This window comes from Prionailurus viverrinus, chromosome B1, assembly GCF_022837055.1.
Source record: "Prionailurus viverrinus isolate Anna chromosome B1, UM_Priviv_1.0, whole genome shotgun sequence".
Classification (NCBI taxonomy): Eukaryota; Metazoa; Chordata; class Mammalia; order Carnivora; family Felidae; genus Prionailurus; species Prionailurus viverrinus.
Genome location: NC_062564.1, coordinates 25168112 through 25191263, shown reverse-complemented (window position 1 = coordinate 25191263; position 23152 = coordinate 25168112). Strand labels below are relative to the sequence as shown.

Sequence of the window (23152 nt, the reverse complement as noted above, 5' to 3'; positions counted from 1 at the left end):
GACATGGAGAGGCTGACATGTATCGCTGTAGCATGGGGGACACAGGAACCTGATCTGGACTGAGTGGCCTGCCTATTTGGTGATGAATCAAAGGAGATGTGGCTGTATTCGTAGCAGGTGGATTCCTAGCTCTTTCAGGAAAAGGCATGTTAGTGCTTCATATAGATCAGAGATGTATGAGTGGCATAATTTAAGGACCTGTTCAAAGGACTGACCAGAGGGGTAAACAAGCCCCAGCTAGGAGAAGTTAAAAGTGTCTGCATTCCGGGGCGCCTGGGGGGCTCAGTCGGTTGAGTGTCTGGCTTTCGCTCAGGTCATGAGCACGTGGTTTGTGAGTCCGAGCCCCCCCCGTCGGGCTCTGTGCTGAAGGGTCAGAGCCTGGAGCCTGTTTTGGATTCTATGTCTCCCTCTCTCTCTGCTCCTGCCCCGCTCAGGCTCTGTCTCTCTCTCTGTCTCTCAAAAATGAATAAACATTAAAAAAAAAGTGTCTGTATTCCTAGGGGCTGCAGAAAAAATAAGTGACCAGTGAAAACAGAGATGTAAAGAGTCCGCTAAAGGAATTAGAGATGTGGTAGCTAAACTCCAACGTGGCTCCCAATGATTTCTGCTTCCTGTTAAACATGCCCTAGAAAGCCCCCTCCCACACTGATGGGTATTTTATGACCAAAAAGAATACAACAGAAATCATGGTGTATGGCTTTCAAAGCTAGCTCATAAAAAACACTGCAACTCCTGCCTCGGTTTCCCAGAATTCTCACCCTGGGGGATACCAGCGGCTGTGATGGGAGGATACTAAGGCTGTCTTGTGAAGAGACCCACGTGGGGAAAGACCAATTGGCCAACTGTATGAGTAAGCCACAGTGGAGGCGGACCTTCCACTCCTATGCGGCTGCAACCTCACGAGAGACCCTGTACTGGAACTGCAAGATTGGGCCACTCCTGAATTTCTGGTACATGGAAACCATGACATGGTGATTACTATTGTTTTGAGCCATACATTAGGGTTGATTTGTAAAAAAAAAAAAAAAAAAAAAAAAAAAGCCTAAAGGAAACCAAAGATACTGCTAACACCAGCTGGATGGCCTTTGAGGAAGCTTTCAGGGAGAGCTTAAAGAAAAGTGAGGAAAGTATTACTCGGAAAAAAGGATCCTTTTTCTTTAGCAACAGAATAGTTCGCAGTACAGTTGTATGTGGTACTGTGGAAAGCAAAAAAAAATATACATATACATATACATATACATATACATATACATATACATATATATATGTAAGGTATTTAAGGATCTAGCAAAGGAGATTTCCAGGCTGGGTTAAAGGTATTGCCTGACTTCTTATTACTTACACTAAAATGCAAAAGGAAAGACAGAAGCTTCTTCCCAGCCTCCTCAGACAATAAATACGAAAATTAAGAAAATGTTTCCAGGGGCGCCTGGGTGTCTCAGTCAATTAAGCGTCCCACTTGGGCTCAGGTCATGATCTCATGGTTTGTGAGTTCAAGTCCCACTTCAGGCTCTGTGCTGACAGCTCAGAGCCTGGAGTCCTCTTCAGATTCTGTGTCTCCTTCTCTCCATGCCCCCCCCCCCCACCCCACACTTGCACACACACACTCTCTCTCAAAAATGAATACACATTAAAAAAATTTAAAAAAGGAAAATGTTTCTAGGTAAGATCAAATCTAGGTCACAGCCAAAACAATATAACTAAAGATGAAATCCTTTGCCAAGTCCTCAAAAATATTTAAGATAATGCCTGAGAAAACTGTCCACACAGGGGCGCCTGGGTGGCTTGGCAGATTGAAAGTCCAACTTCAGCTCAGGTCATGATGTCACTGCTCGTTGAGTTCAAGCCCCACATCGGGCTCTGTGCTGACAGCTCACAGCTCAGAGCCTGGAGTCTACTTCAGATTCTGTCTCCGTCTCTCCGAGCCCCACCCCTGCTCGCACTCCCTCTCTCTTTCAAATATAAATAAACATTAACAAAAATTAAAAAAAAAAAAAGGCAACTGTCCACACAAAAAGCTCACTAAGGATGTTTAGGGTGTACATCAAAGATCCTTTATATTAAACAAAGGATTTCTAAGAATAATCAGGGCACTGCCTCTAAGATGACTCAGCAGGGGTCTGAGTCAGGGAAAGACTTATCTTAAAGACATTTGTAAATTGGCTCCATCTAATGGAGTAAGCTCTAATAAGACACACAGGAGACGCCGGGAGTGCCTGGGTGGTTCAGCTGGTTACGCAACCTCCTCTTGATTTCAGCTCTGGTCATGATCTCACGGTTTGGTTTGTGAGATCGAGCCCTGCATCAGGCTCTGATGCTGTCAGTGTGGAGCCTGCTTGGGATTCTCTCTCTCTCTCCCTCTCACTCTCTGCCCCTCCCTTGCTCATGCACTCTCTCTCTCAAAATAAATAAATACATAAACTTAAAAAAAAAAAGACACACAGGAGATGCACAAAATTTCAAAGAGATTATATTAGCAGAAACACCTTTATCTTAGATCAAAAGATTCAGAAATAGTGCAAAACCAATGGAGGACTTGGGAACCCCCAAACTCTATAGGCAGAAACCAAGATGAGAAAACTACTCAGCTGCAAACAGTGGTCATTTCATAAGAAAAAGGAAGCGTGACTTAAAGGGCGGAACCAAGATCTCAAAGGGATGAACCCGGAACCATGGAGAGTTAACTCCCAGGTAGTAGTAGGAATGATTTCGAGTCAAAACCATTCAAATATCTGCCATGCTGTTTTTCAGAATTTCTGCAGGTCCTGACTCCTGTGTGCATCCCATTTTCTCCCTTTTTGTATGGGAGAATTTATAGTGGTTATTCTGTATCTATCATAGCACTGATCACTGGGTATGTTCACAGGTCTTCAGGTGAAGAGGAACTATGCCCGAAGGCCTTACTCGAGGAACTATATCTTGGGAGTTTCATCTAAATTTGGATTTCATTAATATAACAAGATCTTGAAGATGGCAAAGATGCTGTCATGAGAGGAGTCTTCTGAAGGCCTTTGGAGGAGGTGAATGTCTTTGCATGTATGAAAGACATGGCTCATTTGCTGATCAGCCTTCAAGATGGCCTTCAATAATTCTCACCTTTGTAAACATTTCCCGTGTGGTCTCTTTCCATATTCAACCAGGGCTGGTCTGTATGACCAACAGAATATGGCCAGCATGCTAGGCTGACTTCTAATTTCTTGGGCTTTCGCTGGGGGAAGCCAGGTGCCATGTACGAGGACACTCAAGCAGCCCTCCTGAGAGATCCACATAGAAGAGAACAAACCTTCCAGCACTAATCTCTGCCACACAAGTAAGCCAATTTACAAGTGATTCTTGCAGCCCCTGTAAAGTTGACAGAGGACTGCATCCCAGTAGACATTTGACTGCAGCCTCATGAGATACTTTAAGCTAGAACCACATACCAGAGTTTCTTTTATATTCTGAACTTATTAGAAACCACGAGAAATAATAACTATTTTAGGACACAAAGTTTAAATATGCTTTGTTACATAGCAACAGATAACTGATACAGCAGGTAACAGTTTCTGGAACATCTCATCCAGTGAGATCTTTTCTATTCTACTTTCCATCTCACTTCTCATTACACAGCTTCTAGCCAGTGATGAATGGGGTGAGCTAGGAAGGAAAAGGAAGTTGAGCCCCACTCCCAACCTCCCCTGGCTGCAGGCAGACCAAACTAAAAAAGAGGGAGTAAGTCTTATAGGTAAAGGAAGATTAAAATGCTGATTATTATACATATTGAACCTTCTCATTTCTGATTCATGACTGCTACCTTTTGGAATTTAAAGCGATTGTATTATTTAAGAGTGTTTAGTAAGACTCATGGGAGTCCCTGAGTTTTTGTCTAATCAAGGAGGAAGAAAAGTCACTGACATGGGTGTTTGTTGTGGAAGATGTAATAAAAAATTAGCTTGTTTGTGATTTCATTCTATCAGGTAGTGCATGTTTAGCTAAGATCACATTCCTGGAAAAACAGTAAAACAATACCAAAAAAAAAAAAAAAAGGATAATATAACTTCCCTCAATAAAACTTCCTCTGCTAGCCTTGGTTTTTCCTTCTTTTCGTTATTACCAAAAACATCCTGGAGGTATGCACGCTTAAAATAGGTATATATATAGGTGTGTGTATATATATATATATATAGAATTTTTTTTAACGTTTATTTATTTTTGAGACAGAGAGAGACAGAGCATGAACGGGGGAGGGTCAGAGAGAGGGAAACACAGACTCTGAAACAGACTCCAGGCTCTGAGCTGTCAGCACACAGCCCGACACGGGGCTCAAACTCAAGGACCATGAGATCATGACCTGAGCCAAAGTCAGCCGCTTAACCGACTGAGCCACACAGGCGCCCCAAAATAGGTATATTTTATTGTATGTAAAATATACCTTAAAATAAGGTTGGCTTAAAAACCTTCCTTTTTCTCCTCTTTTCTACCTTTGCTTCTCTACTCCCTTAGTTAGTGACCCTACCATTGTCTTACTTCTTCAAGATGTAAATCTTGGATCCACTTTTAATTTTTTCCTTTTGCTAATCCTTTGCAAAACGTCAATTTTCAAACCCTATGAGTTCTACCTTCAATGGTATATCTGAGTCTGTATCTTTCCTGTTCCTTATGGTTGTTCCCTTTGGGTCTTAATAACTATAATTTGGTTCTTGTTATATCTTTTCACAAGCATGTGCTTGGGTACCTGTGCTTGCATCAGAGAATGCACCCTATGAAGGTGAAGGTCATGGCCTGTGTGGAGGAGACTGCGAGGCTACTTCTCCCTCCTCAGGGCCAAGTACATCAGTTCCTTTGCTGCTGTCAGTGTGGGAAATACTCTTTGGGAAAGGGCCTTGGCAGCAAGGAGCTGCCTCACTCATAGTTACGTCATTTTCTAGGGGCAGCCTAAGACTGATAATCGGCTGGTGCAAGGATACAGAGGTCAAACCCCTTCCTCAATTTGGGACAATGCTGAAGAAATACCCAGCTCCAGAGACCTCCACAGAATCAGCTGAGGCCATAGCTGCTACTGCTTGAACCAATTCTGCCTACTGACCAGTTTGGCCTTCCTCACCTCCATACATGTCTGTCTCCCAGAAGCACTCACCAATGCAGCTTCTCCAGACAATTCTTGGTCCCAGAGTCTGAGTCCAGAGATTCCAATCATGTCGTCTCCCCCCCACCTTTTCTTTCCTTAAACTCTACCCCAGTGCCTAGCAGAGTAGCTTACACATAGCCATCGCAAGTTATTATAGCTTCTTGGAAAAAAAAAAAAAAAGGATTTCATAACATTAATAGTATATTACAGTTCACCTGCATTATAAATTAGAAATATTTTTAAGTAAAATGTAGAATAATATTATGAAGATACGAATATGCCAGTTATTACATATGGCTAAGAACATTGTTCTTTACGTTTTTATTAAAGTAAGGTGTATAAATGTCTGATAAATATAAGAGAAGTTCAATATTACTAGTAATAAAAAAATTCTCTTTAACAAATATGCAACTACTTTTTGGTCTATGAAACTACATAAGACAATATTAGAAATACAGATAAAAATATATAGAACTGCCCATTGTAGTGTTATGTATAGTAAACATACAAATAGAACAAAAAACTACAAATGACTTACAAGTAGGGAAATGATTGTACAATTTTGATACGACAAAATTCCAAATGTAAAATTAAGTACTTAGCTGATATTTGCTTAGGAAATATATCTAAATGGAAATTCTACTAGTTCTGAGTTCTAAATGTTCACCTATTAAAAATAATCTAAATTCTGACTTTAATCCCCAATAGAAACAAAGTAAACAAACAAAAAGGCAAACCTATCTACCTACAACCCAATGTTCTAAAGTACTGCATTTGTTTCACATTTACAAGCTTAATGATCTAGGCGAGCAGAACCCCAGACCCAGGCTAAGTCAAGTTGCTCTGATCCAGACTCTGCTCTCTCTCACTCTTTCTTATTTCTTATCTCCCAGAGTTCAGGACTCAGTAGTGACGAAGCTTTAGGAATGAATACCTTGCCCTAGCAACATGGAAGTTCCAGGGGCGGCTTTACCATGATGATCTTGGAAACGAAGCAGATGTATATCAGAAGCTCCCTAGACACGCAAAAAAAAAATCTTCAACATTTTCTTGCTCCTATAGTTTGTTTAGTCTGGGATTTGAACAAAATTTATCCTATGAATTGACCAAAGAAGATAGCATTCATAAGGCCAATATATAAAAGAGATAAAAGTAAGTAAGTCTTGCTGGGGCAGGTGGAGGAAGGCAGTTCTGGGGGTTCCCAGGGCACAATCTGAACAGCACTGATTTTATTCAGTTACTTTTGATTGTTTGGATGATTCTCTGTATTTCACACTATGGCTAATTTGATAAATGCTTATGTGGTGAGTTACTATACTATTTACATACACAGATAGGGCCTTCAAAATGAATCAATAAAACAACAAAATAAAATAAAGAAATTTACTGTGACCAGAAAACAATAAGAGTCATTTTCATGAACATCAACTGATTTTACTTTGAAGTTTACAAATCCAGAATTCATCTGGATTGCATGAAGTCATTACAGTGGAAAGAAAAGAGAATCACTAAAAATGACAGTGGCGATAATAACGTAAAGAATATGAACTGATTAAAAACAGAAATTAACACATAAGATGTTCAGTAAATACCCAGAATAGTCAGGAATATTGATATTTCTCAAGTGATGGTGTTTGGGGACGTAATAAATAGAAAGCAAATCATTCCTTTACTTTCCTATTTTTGTTATATGACTCCAAATGTTTAGATGTGTGATATTCAGAATACTCAAATACATGGCTGATGGTGTTATTTTTTCATTTAGAAATTGGTTGTGTGGCGGACAGCTCACAACTATAGTTCAGGAGGCCCTCTCTGTAAGCTCTGTGTAGCTGCTAGTGAGTATTCACACGGACTCCTCAGTTCAGCATTTCGACGGACTTCAGCTGTCTCGAACCAGTTGAGGCCACCAGACGCCAGGGGCAAAATTAATTATCCGTCAAAGAATCAAAGGGGAAAAGTTAAAAAGCAAGGAATATATTTAATATGTAATTAAAGCTTTGGGACAACTAGGTCTGAAACGAAGAAAGTGAGGACTCCGCGAAAATAGCTTACTGGTTACTATTACTGCTTAGTGCTATGAATTATATTCCTGGTTGCTGTGATGTGGCATGCTGTCGGCTTGCCATTTTACATCGCCCAGAAATAACTGGAAGTTGTTATTTCTCTTGGATGAAAATATGAGCTGGATTCGAGAAGTAACATCAGCACATGGAAAAACTAAATTTTTCTCATTGTTATGATGATAACATACAAAAGTACCATTCATATGACTAAACTTTAGGTTGCGGAGATGATGGCTTATTTTGCCCTTAAGGAATCTACTAAGTTTTCACTGTCCCATGATCCCATATGATCCATTTCTACATCTCTCCCTCTTTTTTTTTTTTTTTTTTGGCTTTAGGAATTCTGTTCCAACTAATTAGATTATTATAAACTAAACACAAGTAAGACAAAAATAATTTTGCCAAATCAAAAAATTCTTCCAATACCATGCACTCAGTGTTTAGTATTAAGAATCAGTGTATCTGGGTACGAATTATGCTTATTTTTGACAAAATGAAGCTCCTAGATTCAAAGGGAAAAGGCTGATGTGAGGAGGTCATTGTAGAGATCAAATAACCCATCCTAAATGAGACTGTCATGAATTAATGTGTGAATGCATTGGAAACAGATGTCAGTATCTTCAAACACTAGAAATGAGAGAATTTTGAATTTATTTTAAATATAAAAGCAAATGACTATAAAAATGTTTCTATTTTTCAAAGCCCAAGGTTAATGAATTGCATATTTATCTATTATTTCAAAATCCAGAATATGTGAATGGATTCCTTTAGGCTTTACAATCATAGAATTCTAAGAAATATTTCATTATAATCATCACAGAATGATGTCCTTTTTAAATACATTTTTTCCCAATCCTCTGGTGGCTCAGTTTTTCTTTAAAAAAGCTATAAATTGAGCCTTATTTTTCTTTCTCATAAACAATGAGAATCTTAGTGAACAAAGACAAATATTTCTTTAAAAATCCACATACTTTAATGTTATTGCTTTTCTATGTCAAAGTAAAATTGCCACACTCAAAAGCATTATAATCAAAGGCATTTTTCTAAGACCATTACATTCTTGCATTTACTAATGGTAAGCTGTACTAATTTAATTTTTTTGATGTTTCAGAAGAGGCTGACAAAACTTTCTTTAAAAATTACATGTCATTTTTTCCTTTACTATGTTATTTCTTATCATATGTGACATTATGAAATACTATTTAAATTCTAATTAATTTTATGTATTACCTTGTATGTTTTCCCAAGACTTCAATAAAAAGGAGTATTTGTAGCTCATCTTTGTAAAAATGACAATGTTTTACCCCTCGATTTTGTTTAAAATTTTTTTTAATGTTTACTTACTTTTGATAAATAAATTAAGAGAAGCAGGCTCCAGGCTCTGAGCTGTCAGCACAGAGCCCAATGCGGGGCTTGAACTCACAAACCACGAGATCATGACCTGAGCTGAAATCTGAGGCTCAACTCACTGAGCCATCCAGGAGCCCCTATCCCTCTATTTTATTTTAAACAGTGGACAGCATTTGGGGAAATTACCAGCTGTGTTAAAAATAATCATCTGATAACCATTTAAACAAAAATATAGTATATGATATAAAAATGTAGTATATAATACCTTGGTAAGACAAAACACAGATAATACTAAAATTATGTGTGTGAATTGGGTTTTAAAATATATTTTAAAATAATGTGATTTGGACTCCAGAATCTATATACTTGTTTTCAATTTTAATGCCTTCCATTTAATATATCACAACCATATAATGAGGTTAGCTTAATGATAGTATGCCTAAGATAGGTGATTGCATTTAGATATAAAATCTAGTTTACAATGAAAGTTTTATGGGGAGACCCTGATGGTTTTTCTTTTCTTTCTTGGATCACGTTTAATTTTACTGAAATTCTGTATAATTGAGACAAATGCCAACAGTGTTTTATAGTTCCTTAGCAGAATTGTTTTTCACATATCCATGAAGCATAGCCTAATTTACTGCAAAAAGGATACTGTGGAATTCTCCACTAGGAAATAAACCTGAAAAAAATAATTCCCGTCAATGTAAAGTGTATTATTTGTAACAAAGGTGGTCTATGCTCATCAGATCGTTTCACTGGATAACTGACTGAATCTTCAAAACTCAGTCTTTTGAGAATCTCACACCGATATTGAGTCTTCCCACATTTAAAGGCTGAGCTTTATATACATTTTTTTATTTTTAAGCAGCCTTACGTGGAAGTCCTCCTTTTAAAGATGCAACAATTAAGTTGATTATTGGTTGTCAAAGTGTCCATTAACCTCTGTCTTCTATCTTATGAGCTTTTCCCTTTTGAAACCCTTCCTCAAACCTTTTCAAACCTTAAATGTCCTATCCCAGATAAAGATACTACCACATCTCATACCTGGTAACAATGAATAAGTCTGCCTTTGTGGTTTCTGTGTTTATCCTGAGAAATTGTCTTATATAAAAAAAAAATTATAAAAACTTATACTGAATAATTTTATGACTACATAAAAATTTAATACTAATTTGAACCATATAATTGAGAATTATTCAACACGGGTTCTCGGAAAATAACACTAGGGAGTGTATGTCTGTATATACACATATACACAAATATATGTATATATATTCTGATATGAATAGGTACAAACATATATATATATAATCTGATATACTGTACATATACATATAAACACACATAAAATCCATGGTAGATGGATGATTTAGAAAATGATGTTAGCACAATATGATCTATGCCATGCTCTGATGAACCAGCCCCTATTCTTTATTGCACAAGTAAACTGTTCTTGTGCACTCCGATAATTCAAACATCAGCGACAATTTGTCTCCGACATAAGAATCTCTCAAACCAATTTATGTTGGTTCTGAAGCCAGGTGGTTGGCAGGCGAATCTCTGAATAAATCAGTCTTAGGGGGAGCATGAAGTATCTGGCTGCCATCCTGGCCACATCCCTTCCTACCGGGAGACCATAGGCAGCTCAGATTAGCCATTATCCATATCAGTCTCCTCTTCTATGAAGTCTAGGAAATAATGGCATCTAGCTCAAAGGCTGTTGTAAGGATTCATGAACTACGTCTTACTAATCCATAATATATCTGCCACACAATGTGTACTTCATACACGTTTGTCCTTCTTACATTTGATATTATTATTACACGTGCAAACATGCTTTTCTCCATCATCATTACCCGGATAAAACTTCTGGCTCTTTCTTAAAGTTCATATTCTTTTTGTCTCTGCTTTTATCAGGTATAGATATAGATTCACAGAAATACAATGAGTGACAATTTGTGGTTCTCGTATGTACAGTGGCCAAAATATAAATTGATAGTTTCAAGAAAAATGTAGACTGAATAATATCTCATGGGGTGAAACAAGGGAAAAAAGATATTGTTTTTTTAATGACCCAAACTTGAATAACATTCATTTAAAATAATGTAATGTTGGGGCACCTCGGTGTCTCAATAGGTTAAGGGTCTGATTTTGGCTCAGGTCATGATCTCACGGTTCGTGGGTTCGAGCCCCACATCGAGCTCTGTGCTGACAGCTCAGAGACTGGAGCCTGTTTCAGATTCTGTGTCTCCTTTTCTCCCTGTTCCTCCCCCACTCATGCTCTGTCTCTCTCTCCCAAAAATAAACATCAAAAAAGTTTTAGAAAAAAGAAATAAAATATAATGTTAAAATTCTTACACAGTGCCATCACCCTCCTTTTCTCTGCACCTCAAAACATTTATGCTTTTTTAAAAAAGTTAATTTATTTTGAGAGAGAAAGGTAGGGAGGGGCAGAGAGACAGAGAGAACCCCAAGCAGGCTCTGCCCTGTCAGTGCAGAGTCTGACACAGGGCTCGAACTCACAAACTGCAAGTCTATGACCTGAGCAGACATCGAGAGTCGGCTGCTTAACCGATAGGGCCACCCAGGTGCCCCAAAACATTTATATTTTTAAGGGATGACAATGCTGTTGGCAAGCGAATGCCAGACCAGAATAGTACTACTTGCCTTCTATCATGCAGAGGGTCGAAAAATAATTGTATGTAAATGCCCCACTAAACTGACTATAGCATAAACAGTTGTGTTGGGGTCGTACTGAGATAGTGTTCTCTTCAACAACAGAGTAGAGTGACCACACAATTTTTGGAACTGTCAGTAAAACGGCTGGACTATCAGGTTGACTGCAGTATTGGAGTCTTTTTAAGTCATCGAGAAATGATCATGAATGCAGTCAGGGTCCACTTCTGAGCTCTATTTGCGTCACGTCATGGCAGCCTGTGGGCAAGATTTATTCTGAACTGCTCTCCAGAGGAGCTGGCATTGTCCGGCTGGGCGTGCTTCTGCCTGCCTAAAGCTCCCACCCTCCCATGAGCTGATGTTTCCCCTCATCTGTCTCATGGCTGTTTTGGTAGTAATGATGAAAAGATGAGGGGTGTATTCAATCTGTAGAATTAGACCCACTGTTGCCACCTTGAGCTAAAATAAGACGGATTTGTCTTTTTTACCCTGTAGCCATCACAATAATGAAGGTTAATAATTTCTGTTTTTGATGTCTTTAATAAAAGGGTTATTTTCCAGTGTGTAATACATTCTGATATGAATGCCAATATGTTCCCAAATTCCTTTAGATAGTTTAGGACATACTCAAAGCTGCTCTGTCTAGCTGTGGTTCCAACATGCCCAAATGATTGAGGGTTTCATCACTGTTATTAGAATTCTATCACAGGGCAACTAAAGAAGTTTTTGGGAGACAGAGGGAAGGGGAATTTAGACTAAATTGAAAACATATCCTTGCACTGCTCTGAATGATGCTCTTGATTATTCTGTAGAATACTAGACTCTCCCTGTTCCTCCAGTTACTTATTCCACAAATGAAATGCACTGTTTTTTTTTTTTTGTTGTTGTTATCTAGGGCTCAGTTTATCTCTTAATGATTAATAATAATTTAATGAAGACTTACACTTATAAGTATGTTTAGGAAAAAAACAAAACCCCTGAGGTTTTAGTGCTGAGCTTTAAAATCTTTCATGTTACAACCCCATATTAATGAATATAAGAACAACTCAAACAACCGATTACCATAGCTCGAAGGACGCCAGTATATCTTTCTATAGTGAGTCAGAGACTTTGTTTAAAACAATATGACTAATCATGGGTTGTTTGTGAAAGTGTCTCTCAAGAAAGGCATTATGACACTGTTTCAAAGGAACAAAACAAAGATTTGGGGAGAGAAACTGGTGATTTTTTGGACACAAAACACTAGACCTCTTTTATCTAATGTGTTTTTTTTGGTACTGGGTATCCTACCTTTCAACTTTTTCATTTTTGTGTGAAATACATCCCTGAAATATACCTTAATGCTCATTTTTTTGGCAGGATATATACATAGTATTCATGAAATATCTGAAGATTACTCCTTGGTCCTGTTCTAATAATACATATAAAAGAAGAAATCTTATTGAAAAAATAGGCATTTGGAAACCCAGAGAGGTCCTACGTACAAAAGGAAAGCCAAATATTTGTGGTAGTTAGTCACCATTATAAATAGATTTCACAGCAGCAAATCAAATGCAACATTAAATAATTATGAAATAAAAGTAAACATTTTGTAAAAATATGACACGATGGAGTAGAAGGTTAGTTCATGATGGGCAGATGTCAGAAGTAGGTGTTCTTAGAATTTAATGTTTCTACTTAATATTAACATTGAAACTTCAATTCCCTGTGAAAAGAATAACTAGGTAGGATACTGGAGTTTTCTCTCTTTTCACAAAATAGCCAGACTGCCGTTACACATTATCTATTTCCCAAGCTCCAAACTGAAGGGAAAAGAACCTATTTACTCTCTCATAAAATAGGTAAAATTCTGTATTCCAGCCAAGAAACAAAATAAAAACAGAGAGATGTGATCCACAGCCAAAGAATTATTTTCAAACTGTAGTAAGAAGGAACTGTACTCAAAATAGTCAACACCAATAATAACACAAAATAAAATATACACACACACATTAAAACGACACCCCCCCGCAAAAAAGTGAACCTTCCTACACCCCCCAAAAAGCCTGCTTCTCAAGCTATTTTCATTATTGGCCATTTTCAGTAAGAAATTTCCTAAAAGTCAGCTGTCTGTGACAGTGGAGTGTTTATTTCTGGGTCCTTCTCATGGCCTGCTGGAGAATTTTACTAAATTATAGTTCAGTAGCTGGACAGAGTTCCATGTACAGTTGTCTAACTGCCTGTGGTATTGGTCGAGATTGGGTCAGTAGTTTTTGGTCGTCTTGTGTGTTTGGAACCTGAGTTCACTGTCTCATGGTTCTCAGTGCTTACGGACTAATGAGCTGTGGCATCACTGTGAAGCTGTGATCATGCACCCAGGTAACAAGTCACACCTGAACATCTGGGGAGACAGTCACGTACTATTTTATCCAAACTTGACAACTTTTCAGTACACATTTAATCTGGAGTGCACAAAAACGTCTGTTTCTGTTCCATAACTGACTTTAGCATTTCTTAATTTTGCCTGTGGAGTGAATAGTTCGGTCAAGTGATGTGGCAAAACATGAAACATTTGAAAACAGACCCATCTCGGGGCGCCTGGGTGGCGCAGTCGGTTAAGCGTCCGACTTCAGCCAGGTCACGATCTCGCGGTCCGGGAGTTCGAGCCCCGCATCAGGCTCTGGGCTGATGGCTCAGAGCCTGGAGCCTGTTTCCGATTCTGTGTCTCCCTCTCTCTCTGCCCCTCCCCCATTCATGCTCTGTCTCTCTCTGTCCCAAAAATAAATAAACGTTGAAAAAAAAAATTAAAAAAAAAAAAAAAAAGAAAACAGACCCATCTCAAAGTATTCTAAAGAATCAAGGTCCTGATAAAACCGATGGCTTCATGTTTCTCATTCTAAAACTTTGCAATAGTTGGTTACCATAAAAATACATAAACATATCTCAATGGAAATATATTGAGCACATTTACAAACACGAGGGTATTGAAGAAAAACCAGGGAACTTCACACAAAGTTGTATAAGTTGTTAAAAATGACAAGGTGACCACACACTAAAATAGGTATGTTTCAAGGGAGAAATAGCAGACGCCAATGGTAATTTTTCTGAAGTAAATGATGAACACAGAATAAATATCAGAGAGAAAAGAACAGCTCTTTAGGATATCAGCAGGTGCTTTCAAAAGTGAATTTAAGAATAAATACCCTTAAAAAGGGAATTCACCTTCCTTTTTTACTTCTTATGTGTCAGCCACATACCTGTACCAATATTCAAAAAGCCAATGCTCCACCGGTTCCTACACCATTGAGTTAAAACTGTTGAGAGGCTTTTATCTTTGTACTCAGTAAGAATATGGTGAAATGAGATCATTTGGTTTCATACTTTAATTTTGCATCTTAACCTTCATTACACACTGCCGTTTACACACTGTGAAACAGAAGAGCACCATTTCACTGCAGTCTGCCTGTTGACACATATTATTTTTGACCCTGTTTTTTCACTGTACCCTAAAATAGCATTATGTGGTAGGTCATTGGTTCCTGCCATTTCCAATATGTACAGCACTACCATATGCATTTCACTGTTTATGTACCTACTCCCCTTGGCTAGATTGTGAGCTTTTTAAAGACAGAAAGTATGTCTTATCGCTCTCCCAGTCTTTAATCTATCATAGTGCATGGCATGTAGTAGGTATTCTATAAATATTCCCTTAAAAATGTTCTATATATTCCTGCAATTCAACATATCTACCATGTTTTAAATTCAGAGTATTCTCTTCCGAGTCCTATTTCAGACTTGCCTTTTATTTTAAAATCAGGCAAACAGGCACTCCAAACTTGTTTCCCTGTGTTAAGCTAACATCGGCATTTAAAAAAATAATATGCCACTATGATTTTCACTAAACTAGGGAAGGTTATTTTGGAGCTTCTGGGACTTTAGATATTTGAAGTAGTAATTACTTCCTCCACAAATGTTACCTTTTACAGTCAAATACTGCTTTCCCGTAGCAGTTCAACTTTTTACTTAACGGAAAATGTCTTTTATTTACAATTCACCATACCATACTATTATACATAGTAATTCTCCTTTTATTTGTTTCAGTAGCACTGTAAAGTTGATGAGGCATTATCATAATAATGATAGTAGCTTACATTTATTCAGTATTTATTTTGTGCCAAGTGTTTAAGTCCTTTACATGAGCTTGAGCTATGTCAATTAATACCCACGTAAAATTTATGATTTGTGTGATTTTATATATCTCTATCTCTCTATCTATGTATCTAGTCTTAGGTAATTTTCCGACTAGTAAGCAGTGTGGTCAGGATAATAATTCAGGGAGAACCAACTCCAGATTTTTCATTCTTCGTTCTTTAAAGATCTGATGATCCAGCAACAAAATTTGGTACCATATATTGCGTAATTCTAGAACCATGACCCGTTTTAGTGAGGTACTTGTGTTACCATTATAAAGCAAGCAACATATGTGAGACTGTACTTATTTAAATGCTATCAAGTTACTGCAACCAAGACTCTAAGAGTATTTTTTTCCATATTGAATGGATAAGATAGCAACTCTTAGCTTATGATCATCAGCATTTCAATTAAAACTGACTGTTATCACTTACAACTTACCGTAGACTTGGGTTTGGTTCCAAAACTGGCCACTGGGGTGGAAGATGGTAGGTCACTGGATTCGGTGTTAGAAGACAAATTTGTTGGCGCCTGATTCATTGAAATGGTGTCCGCTCCACTTTCAGATCCTGACTCCAGATCCTATCAGAAAAACGTATTGATATGAAAGGCATGTACATGCTCTCTGCATGCCTTTTTCCCTGCCACCCACATCTTTCCACCTTCTCCTTTTCCCAACACACACTGAAGATGCTAAAGAGTTGCTGACAATATGGGTGCGTGGGTGGCTCGGTCGGTTAAGTGTCCAACTTCGGCTCAGGTCATGATCTCACGGTTTGTGAATTCGAGCCCCGCATTGGGCTCTGTGCTGACAACTCGGAGCCTGGAGCCTGCTTCAGATTATGTGCTTCCCTCTCTTTCTCTGTCCCTCCCCTGCTCTCACTCTGTCTCAGTCTCAATCAAAAATAAATAACATTAAAAGAAATTTTAGAAACAGTTAGTGACAACTGACACTGACATGTCACTCATAACCATACACTATTTCGTAATAACAACTGTACTCTTCAGAGGGTCTGATTTTAGACATAAAATACTGGTAATTCTTTGGTAATTAAACAGCTCATTGAAAATTGGAATGGGCGGTAGTGGGAGCTAGCTGGGGCACTGCAGTTAAGTCAGGAGGTAGAAGCCCATAGATACCCCTTCCTCACTATATGATCATGAGTAACTCACTTCACATCCTTTATGCGACAGGGTCACTGTGAGCATCAAATGAAAACACAGTTCTCATTTCTCCTCACCTCACCCTCTTCTACACGCCCATCAGACCTCCATGGTGACCCCTACCACAATGGCTTGAAATCATTTAGCTCAAGTGTCTATCTACCTAATAAACTATGAGCTATATGAGGGGTAGGAATTAGGTTTTGACGTGTGTGATTCAATTCTCTCACTTGGAAATAGATGTTAATAGAGTTCTGGTACAAGATGGTGACACAGGAAGACTTTGATATCACCTCCTCCATGGAACACACCAAATTCGACCTATTAATAGAACAGTTCCTCGTGAAGAAGAACTGCAGATTGACTGAACAGCTACCGAACAACCAAAGGCAGAGAGAATGGCAAGAGAACAGCAAGAGAGATGGATGCTAACCAAGGGAACGCCACCGCAACACTGCAATCTGCAGTGGGGAGGGATAGCACTGAGGAACCGGGAACAGATCCCTCCGTCTTTGGGCACAGAAAAAAAAAAAACATTGTTTAAAAGAGCAACTGGCACAGAAAAGAGACTTCACCAGAAGTCTGCCAAGCTGCAGAGGAATTATGAGAAACCTCTCCAGGTCAGAGGGACCGGAGAATGGCCTGGTTTATATTCCCACCCCACCTTAAAAGCCTAGACAGGAGCAGGGTCCAGACACCATAACAGGCAGGCCCAGTCATCTCAGGGAGCTTGTAACTTCAGCAAGCTCAGGGTCCACAAGCCCATGCTAGCCCTAGTCACGTAGACACAGAAAAGAGAAGTCAAAGTTTAAAAGGGCTGAGGCGCTGCGGGAATGCTCTCTCTCCTTCAACCTTAAAAGCCCAGGCCATAGCAGGATTTGCCTGCTGTGAAGAGGTTTGGAAACCATAAATGGAGGGTCCTGATGCCTCAGAAGGCAGGTCTTGATGCCATAACTGATGAATCCAGTCATCACAGGGAGTTTGCCACCTCAGTGAGCCCAGGGTCCACAAGCCCACAAGCCCAGTTACCCTGTAGTGTTGGGGCACAGAAAATAGGCCATGGCTTTGTAGGGGTTTTGTTATTTAATTTTTTTTAACTGTTTATTTGCTTTTGAGAGACAGAGAGAGACAGAGCACAAACGGGTGAGGGGCAGAGAGGGACACAGACCTGAAGCAGGCTCCAGGCTCTGAGCTGTCAGCACAGAGCCCGATGTGGGACTTGAACTCATGAACCTTGAGATCATGACCTGAGCTAAAGTCGGACGCTTAATTGACTAAGCCACCCAGGCGCCCTATTTCTTTAGTTTTAAAATGTTTATTTATTTTGGAGAGAGAGAGAGAGCGCGTGCGTGTGAGTGGGGGATGGGCAGAGAGAGAGGGAGACACAGAATCCCAAGCAGGCTCTAGTCTCTGAGCTGTCAGCACAGAACCTGACGAGGGACTTGAACTCACAAACCATAAGATCATCACCTGAGGTGAAGTCAGATGCTTAATGAACTGAGCCACCTAGGTATCCCTAAATTTTTACTTTTTAATTAAATGTATATATGGTTTTTTTGTTGATGTTGTTTGTTTTTTTACTTTTTAAAATGTGTCTTGTTGGGCGCCTAGGTGGCTCAGTCAGTTAAGCGTCTGACTTCAGCTCAGGTCATGATCTTACAGTTTGCAGGCACTGACAGTTCAGAGTCTGGAGCCTGCTGCTGATTCTGTGTCCCCCTCTCTCTCTGCCCCTTCCCAGTTCATGATCTGTCTCTCTCTCAAAAATAAGTAAACACTAAAAAAATTGTCTTGTTTTAATTTTTTTCTTTTTGATTTTGTTCTTTTTTTTTCTTTTCTTTTTTCCTTTTCTGTTCTATTTTCTTACTTTCTTTCATTATTATTTTTCTTATTCTTTCTGTAAAGGCCATGATTAAAAAAAAAAAATTACTACCATATACAGTCATAGCTCCAGCCAGCCAGCAAAAGTCACTAAGCCCACGGTCTGCATAGGGGACACCATACACAAGACAACTCCCTGAACTTGAGAAGTAGCTGTTTCATCTAATCCGTAGAAACAAACACAGGAAGTCAAGCAAATGGGGAGCTAGAGTAATATGCTCCACAAGAAAGAACAAGAAAAACCCTCAAAAAATAACTAAATGAAACAGAGATAAGCAACATGCCTGATAAAGTATTTAATGATCATAAAGATGCCCACTGGACTAGAAAAAAAAAAAAAATGGAAGATCTCAGTAAGACCTTCAAAAAAGAGAAAGAAAATATTAAAAGGTGAAGAAATAGAAGAAAAGAAAAGGTGAAGAATACAATAACTGAAATAAAAAAAAACATACTAAAGGGAATCAACAGTACATGAGAGGATGCAGACAAATGTATCAGTGATCTAGAAGAAAGGATAATGGAAAGCAAACAAGCTTTGATGAAGGAACAGCAAAAAGAGAAAAAAACGTTTTAAACAATGAGGATAGATTAAGAGATCTTGGACAACACCAAGTGAACAAAGATTCTCATTATAGGGATCCCTGAAGAAGAGAGAGAGAAAGGTGCAGAAAACTTTTCTGAAGAAATAATAACTGAATACTTCCTTAAACTTGGAGGGAAATAGACATCTAAGTCCAAGAAGCACAGAGAGTTCCAAACAAGATGAACCCAAGGAGTTCCACGCTATGGCACATAGTAATAAAATGTCAAAGGTTAAAGATAAAGAGAGTATCTTAAAACTATCCAGAGACAAACAGAAAGTTACCTACAAGGAAAAACCTGTAAGGCTATCAACTAATTTTTCAGCAGAAACTCTGTAAGTCAGAAGGGAGTGACATACATGATATTTCAAAGTGTTTAAGCAGAAAAAAAAGCCCTATAAAAAAGAATATTCTATTTGACAAGGTTATCATTCAGATCTTAAGGAGAGATAAAGGGTTTTCCAGACAAACAAAAGATAAAGGAATTTAACACCGCTATACCAGCCTTACAAGAAATGTTAAAAGGACTTCTGTAAGTGGAAAAGAAGTGGCTATAATTAGACATAAGGAAAATATGAATAAAAAATAATAAAATATGGCAACATATATGTAAAATGTCAAAAAGGGAGTAAAAAGGAATGATAAAGGGAAAAAGAAAAAGCAAGATTTTCCTTCCTTCCTTCCTTGTGTTTGAACTTACATGACCATCAAATGAATATGAACTGCTATCAACTCAGAATGTTATATATGAACCTCATGGAAACCACAGACCCAAAACCTATGATAGATAAACAAAAAATAAAGAAAGCCAAACAAAACACTATAGATATTCATCAATCACAAAGAAAGCAAGAAAATAAGGAACAAAAAAGAACTACAAAAATGACCAACAGGCATTGCCAAATTGCCAAAAAAAATGGCAATAGGCATATACCTATCAATAATTACCTTAAATGAAAATGGCCTAAATACTTTAATCAAAAGATACAGAATGACAGAATTGATAAAACAACAACAACAAAAACCAAGACCCATCTATATGCTGTCTACAAGAAATTTACCTCACCTAAAGACATATATATATAGTATGAAAGCGAAAGGGATGGAAAAACATTCACTATGCAAATGGAAGTCGAAAAAAAGTTAGGTAGCAATACTTGTATCAGACAAAATAGACTTTAAGCGACTGTAACAGGATAAAGGAGGACATTATATAATGATAAATGGATCAGTTCAACAAGAAGATATAACACTTGTGAATATCTACACACCTAACCTGGAGCACCTAAATACAAAAAACAAATATTAATGGACATAAAGAGAGAAATTTATGGTAATACAATAATACTAGGGTACTTAAGACTCTACTTATATCAATGGATAGATAATACAGGTAAAATCAATAAAGAAACAATGTCTTTGAATGACATACTGGATCAGATGGACATAACAGAATATTCCATCCAAAAACAACAAAATATATAGTATTTTCAAGTGCACATGAAACATTGTCCATAATGAATCCACCCACATATTAGGCCATAAAACAGGATAAGAATATTGAAATCAAACAACACATCTTTTCTTACCACAATGGTATGAAAATAGAAGTAAATCACAAGAAAAATACTGGAAAAAACACAAACACATGAAGACTAAACAAGATGATACTAAACAACCAATAGATCAATGAAGCAAACAAAGAAGAAATAAAAAAAAAACACATGGAGACAAATGACTATGAAAGCACAGTGGTCCAAAATCTATGGGACACAGCAAAAGCAGTTCCAAAAAGGAAGTATAAAGCAATACAGGTCTACCTCAAGAAATTAGAAAAAAATCAAATAAACAATCTTAGTTTACAGCTAAAGAACTAGAATAAGAATAAACAAAGCCCAAGATGAGTAGAAGAAAAATAAAGATCAGAGCAGGAATAAATGACATAGAGCCAAAAAAAAAAAAAAAAAAAAAAAAAAAAAAAAAAAAAGAGAGAGAGAGAGAGACAAAGAAAGAAAAGAAAAAAAGAAAGAAAAAGTCAATGAAAACAAGACCAGGTTCTTTGAAAACATAAAATTAAACCCTTAACCATACTCATTAAGTAAAAAGAAGAAAGGACCCAAATAAATAAAGTGACAAATGAGAGAGGAGAAACAACAACTGACACCTCAGAAATACAAAGGAGTATTAAGAAAATACTACGAAAAATTACATGCCAACAAACTGGCAACAGAAGAAATGGATAAATTCCTAGAAACATACAATCTTCTAAAACAAGTAATGAATTGTTTTACAAGTAATAAAATTGAACTGACAATCAAAAAAAAAAAAAAAACTACCAAAAAATAAATGTCTAGTTTCAGATAGATTCACAAGGGAATTCTATCAGACATTTAAAGAAGATTTAATACCTATTCTCCTCAAACTATTCCAAAAATATAGAAGAGGAAGAAAAGCTTCCAAATGCATTCTACAAGGTGGGCATTACTCTGATACCAAAACCAGACAAAGATACCACAAAAAAGGAAAACTACAGGCCAATATTCCTGATGAACAAAGATGCAAAAATCTTCAACAAAATATTAGCAAATCACATACAACAATGCATTAAAAAGATCATTCATCATGATCAGGTGGGATTTATTCCTGGAATGCAAAGGTGATTGGCTCAATATTCACAAATCAAACAACATCATACACCACATCAAACCGAAGATAAAAATCATATGATCATCTCAATAGATGCAGAAAAAGCATTTGACAAGATTCAACATCCATTCATGATAAAAACTCCCAACAAAATGGGGTTAGAAGGAACAGACTTCAACATAATAAAGGCCATATATGAAAACCTAAAGCTTACACCATACTCAATGGTGAAAAACTGAGAGCTTTTCCTCTAAGATCAGGAACAAGATAAGAATGTCCACTTTCACCACTTTTATTTAAAATAGTACTGTAAGTCCTAGCACAGCATTCATATTGGTAAAGAAGTTAAACTGTTACTATTTACAGATTACGTGATACTAGAAATAGCCCTAGAAACTCCACCAAATAACTACTAGAAGTATAAATGACTGCAATAAAGTGGCAGGAAAAAACTTTAATACACAAAATTGGCAGCATTTCTATAAACTAACAACAAAATAGCAGAAAGAGAAATTTGAAAAAACAAGGTTTACAACTCACCAAAAAGAATAAAATAGCTAGGAATAAACTTAACCAAAGAAGTGAAAGATCTGTATTCTTAAAACATAAAACACTGATGAAAGAAATTAAATGTGACACAAATAAATGAAAATATATTGTTTTTATTGGTTGGAAGAATTAATATTGTCAAAATGTCCACATTAGCCATAGCAATCTACACATTAAATGCAATTTCTATCAAAATAACAACATTCTTCACAAAACCAGAACAAGTAATACTAAAATTTGTATGGAATCACAAAAGACTCAAATAGCCAAAGCAATCCTGATAAAGAAAAACAAAACTGGAGGTATTACAACCCCAGATTTCAACTACAAATCTGTAGTAATCAAAACAGTGGAGTACTGGCACAGAATAGACACATATATCAATAGAACAGAATAGAGAGCACAGAAATAAAGTCACATTTATATGGTCAATTAATCTATGACAAAGGAGGCAAGAACATACACAATGGGGAAGACAGCCTTTTCAATAAATGGTGCTGGGAAAAATGACAGCTACATGTAAAAGAATGACACTAGATCACGTTCTAACACCATACAAAAAAATAAACTCAAAATGGATTAAAGGCTAAATGTAAAACCTGAAACCACAGAAAAAGAGAACATAGGCAGTAATTTCTCTAACATCAGCCATAGCAACACTTTTCTAGATATGTCTCTTAAGGCAAGGTAACCAAAGCAAAAAATAAACTACTGAAACTGTATCAAAATAAAAAGCTTTTGCACAGTAAAAGAAATCATCAACAAAACAAAAAGACAACTGACTGAATGGGATAATATATTTGCAAATGATATATCCAATAATATACAAAATATATAAAGAGCTTATACAACTCAACACCAAAAAAAACAATTTGATTAAAAAATGAGCAGAGGACCTAAATAGATATTTTTCTAAAGATGTAAATGTGGTCAATAGAAACATGAGAAGATGTTAAACATCA

At 37.3% G+C, this 23152-nt stretch overlaps 1 protein-coding gene across 7 annotated transcripts in view; it reads right to left on the bottom strand.

Moving 5' to 3' along the window:
- Positions 1 to 23152, bottom strand: part of DLC1 (DLC1 Rho GTPase activating protein) — a 426214-nt gene that overhangs the window by 285220 nt on the left and 117842 nt on the right. For all 7 annotated transcript variants that reach the window (XM_047855877.1, XM_047855876.1, XM_047855875.1 and 4 more), the window contains one exon: positions 15814 to 15954. In XM_047855877.1, coding sequence (XP_047711833.1) covers positions 15814 to 15954 — 141 coding nt within the window. The remainder of the gene's footprint in view (positions 1 to 15813; positions 15955 to 23152) is intronic.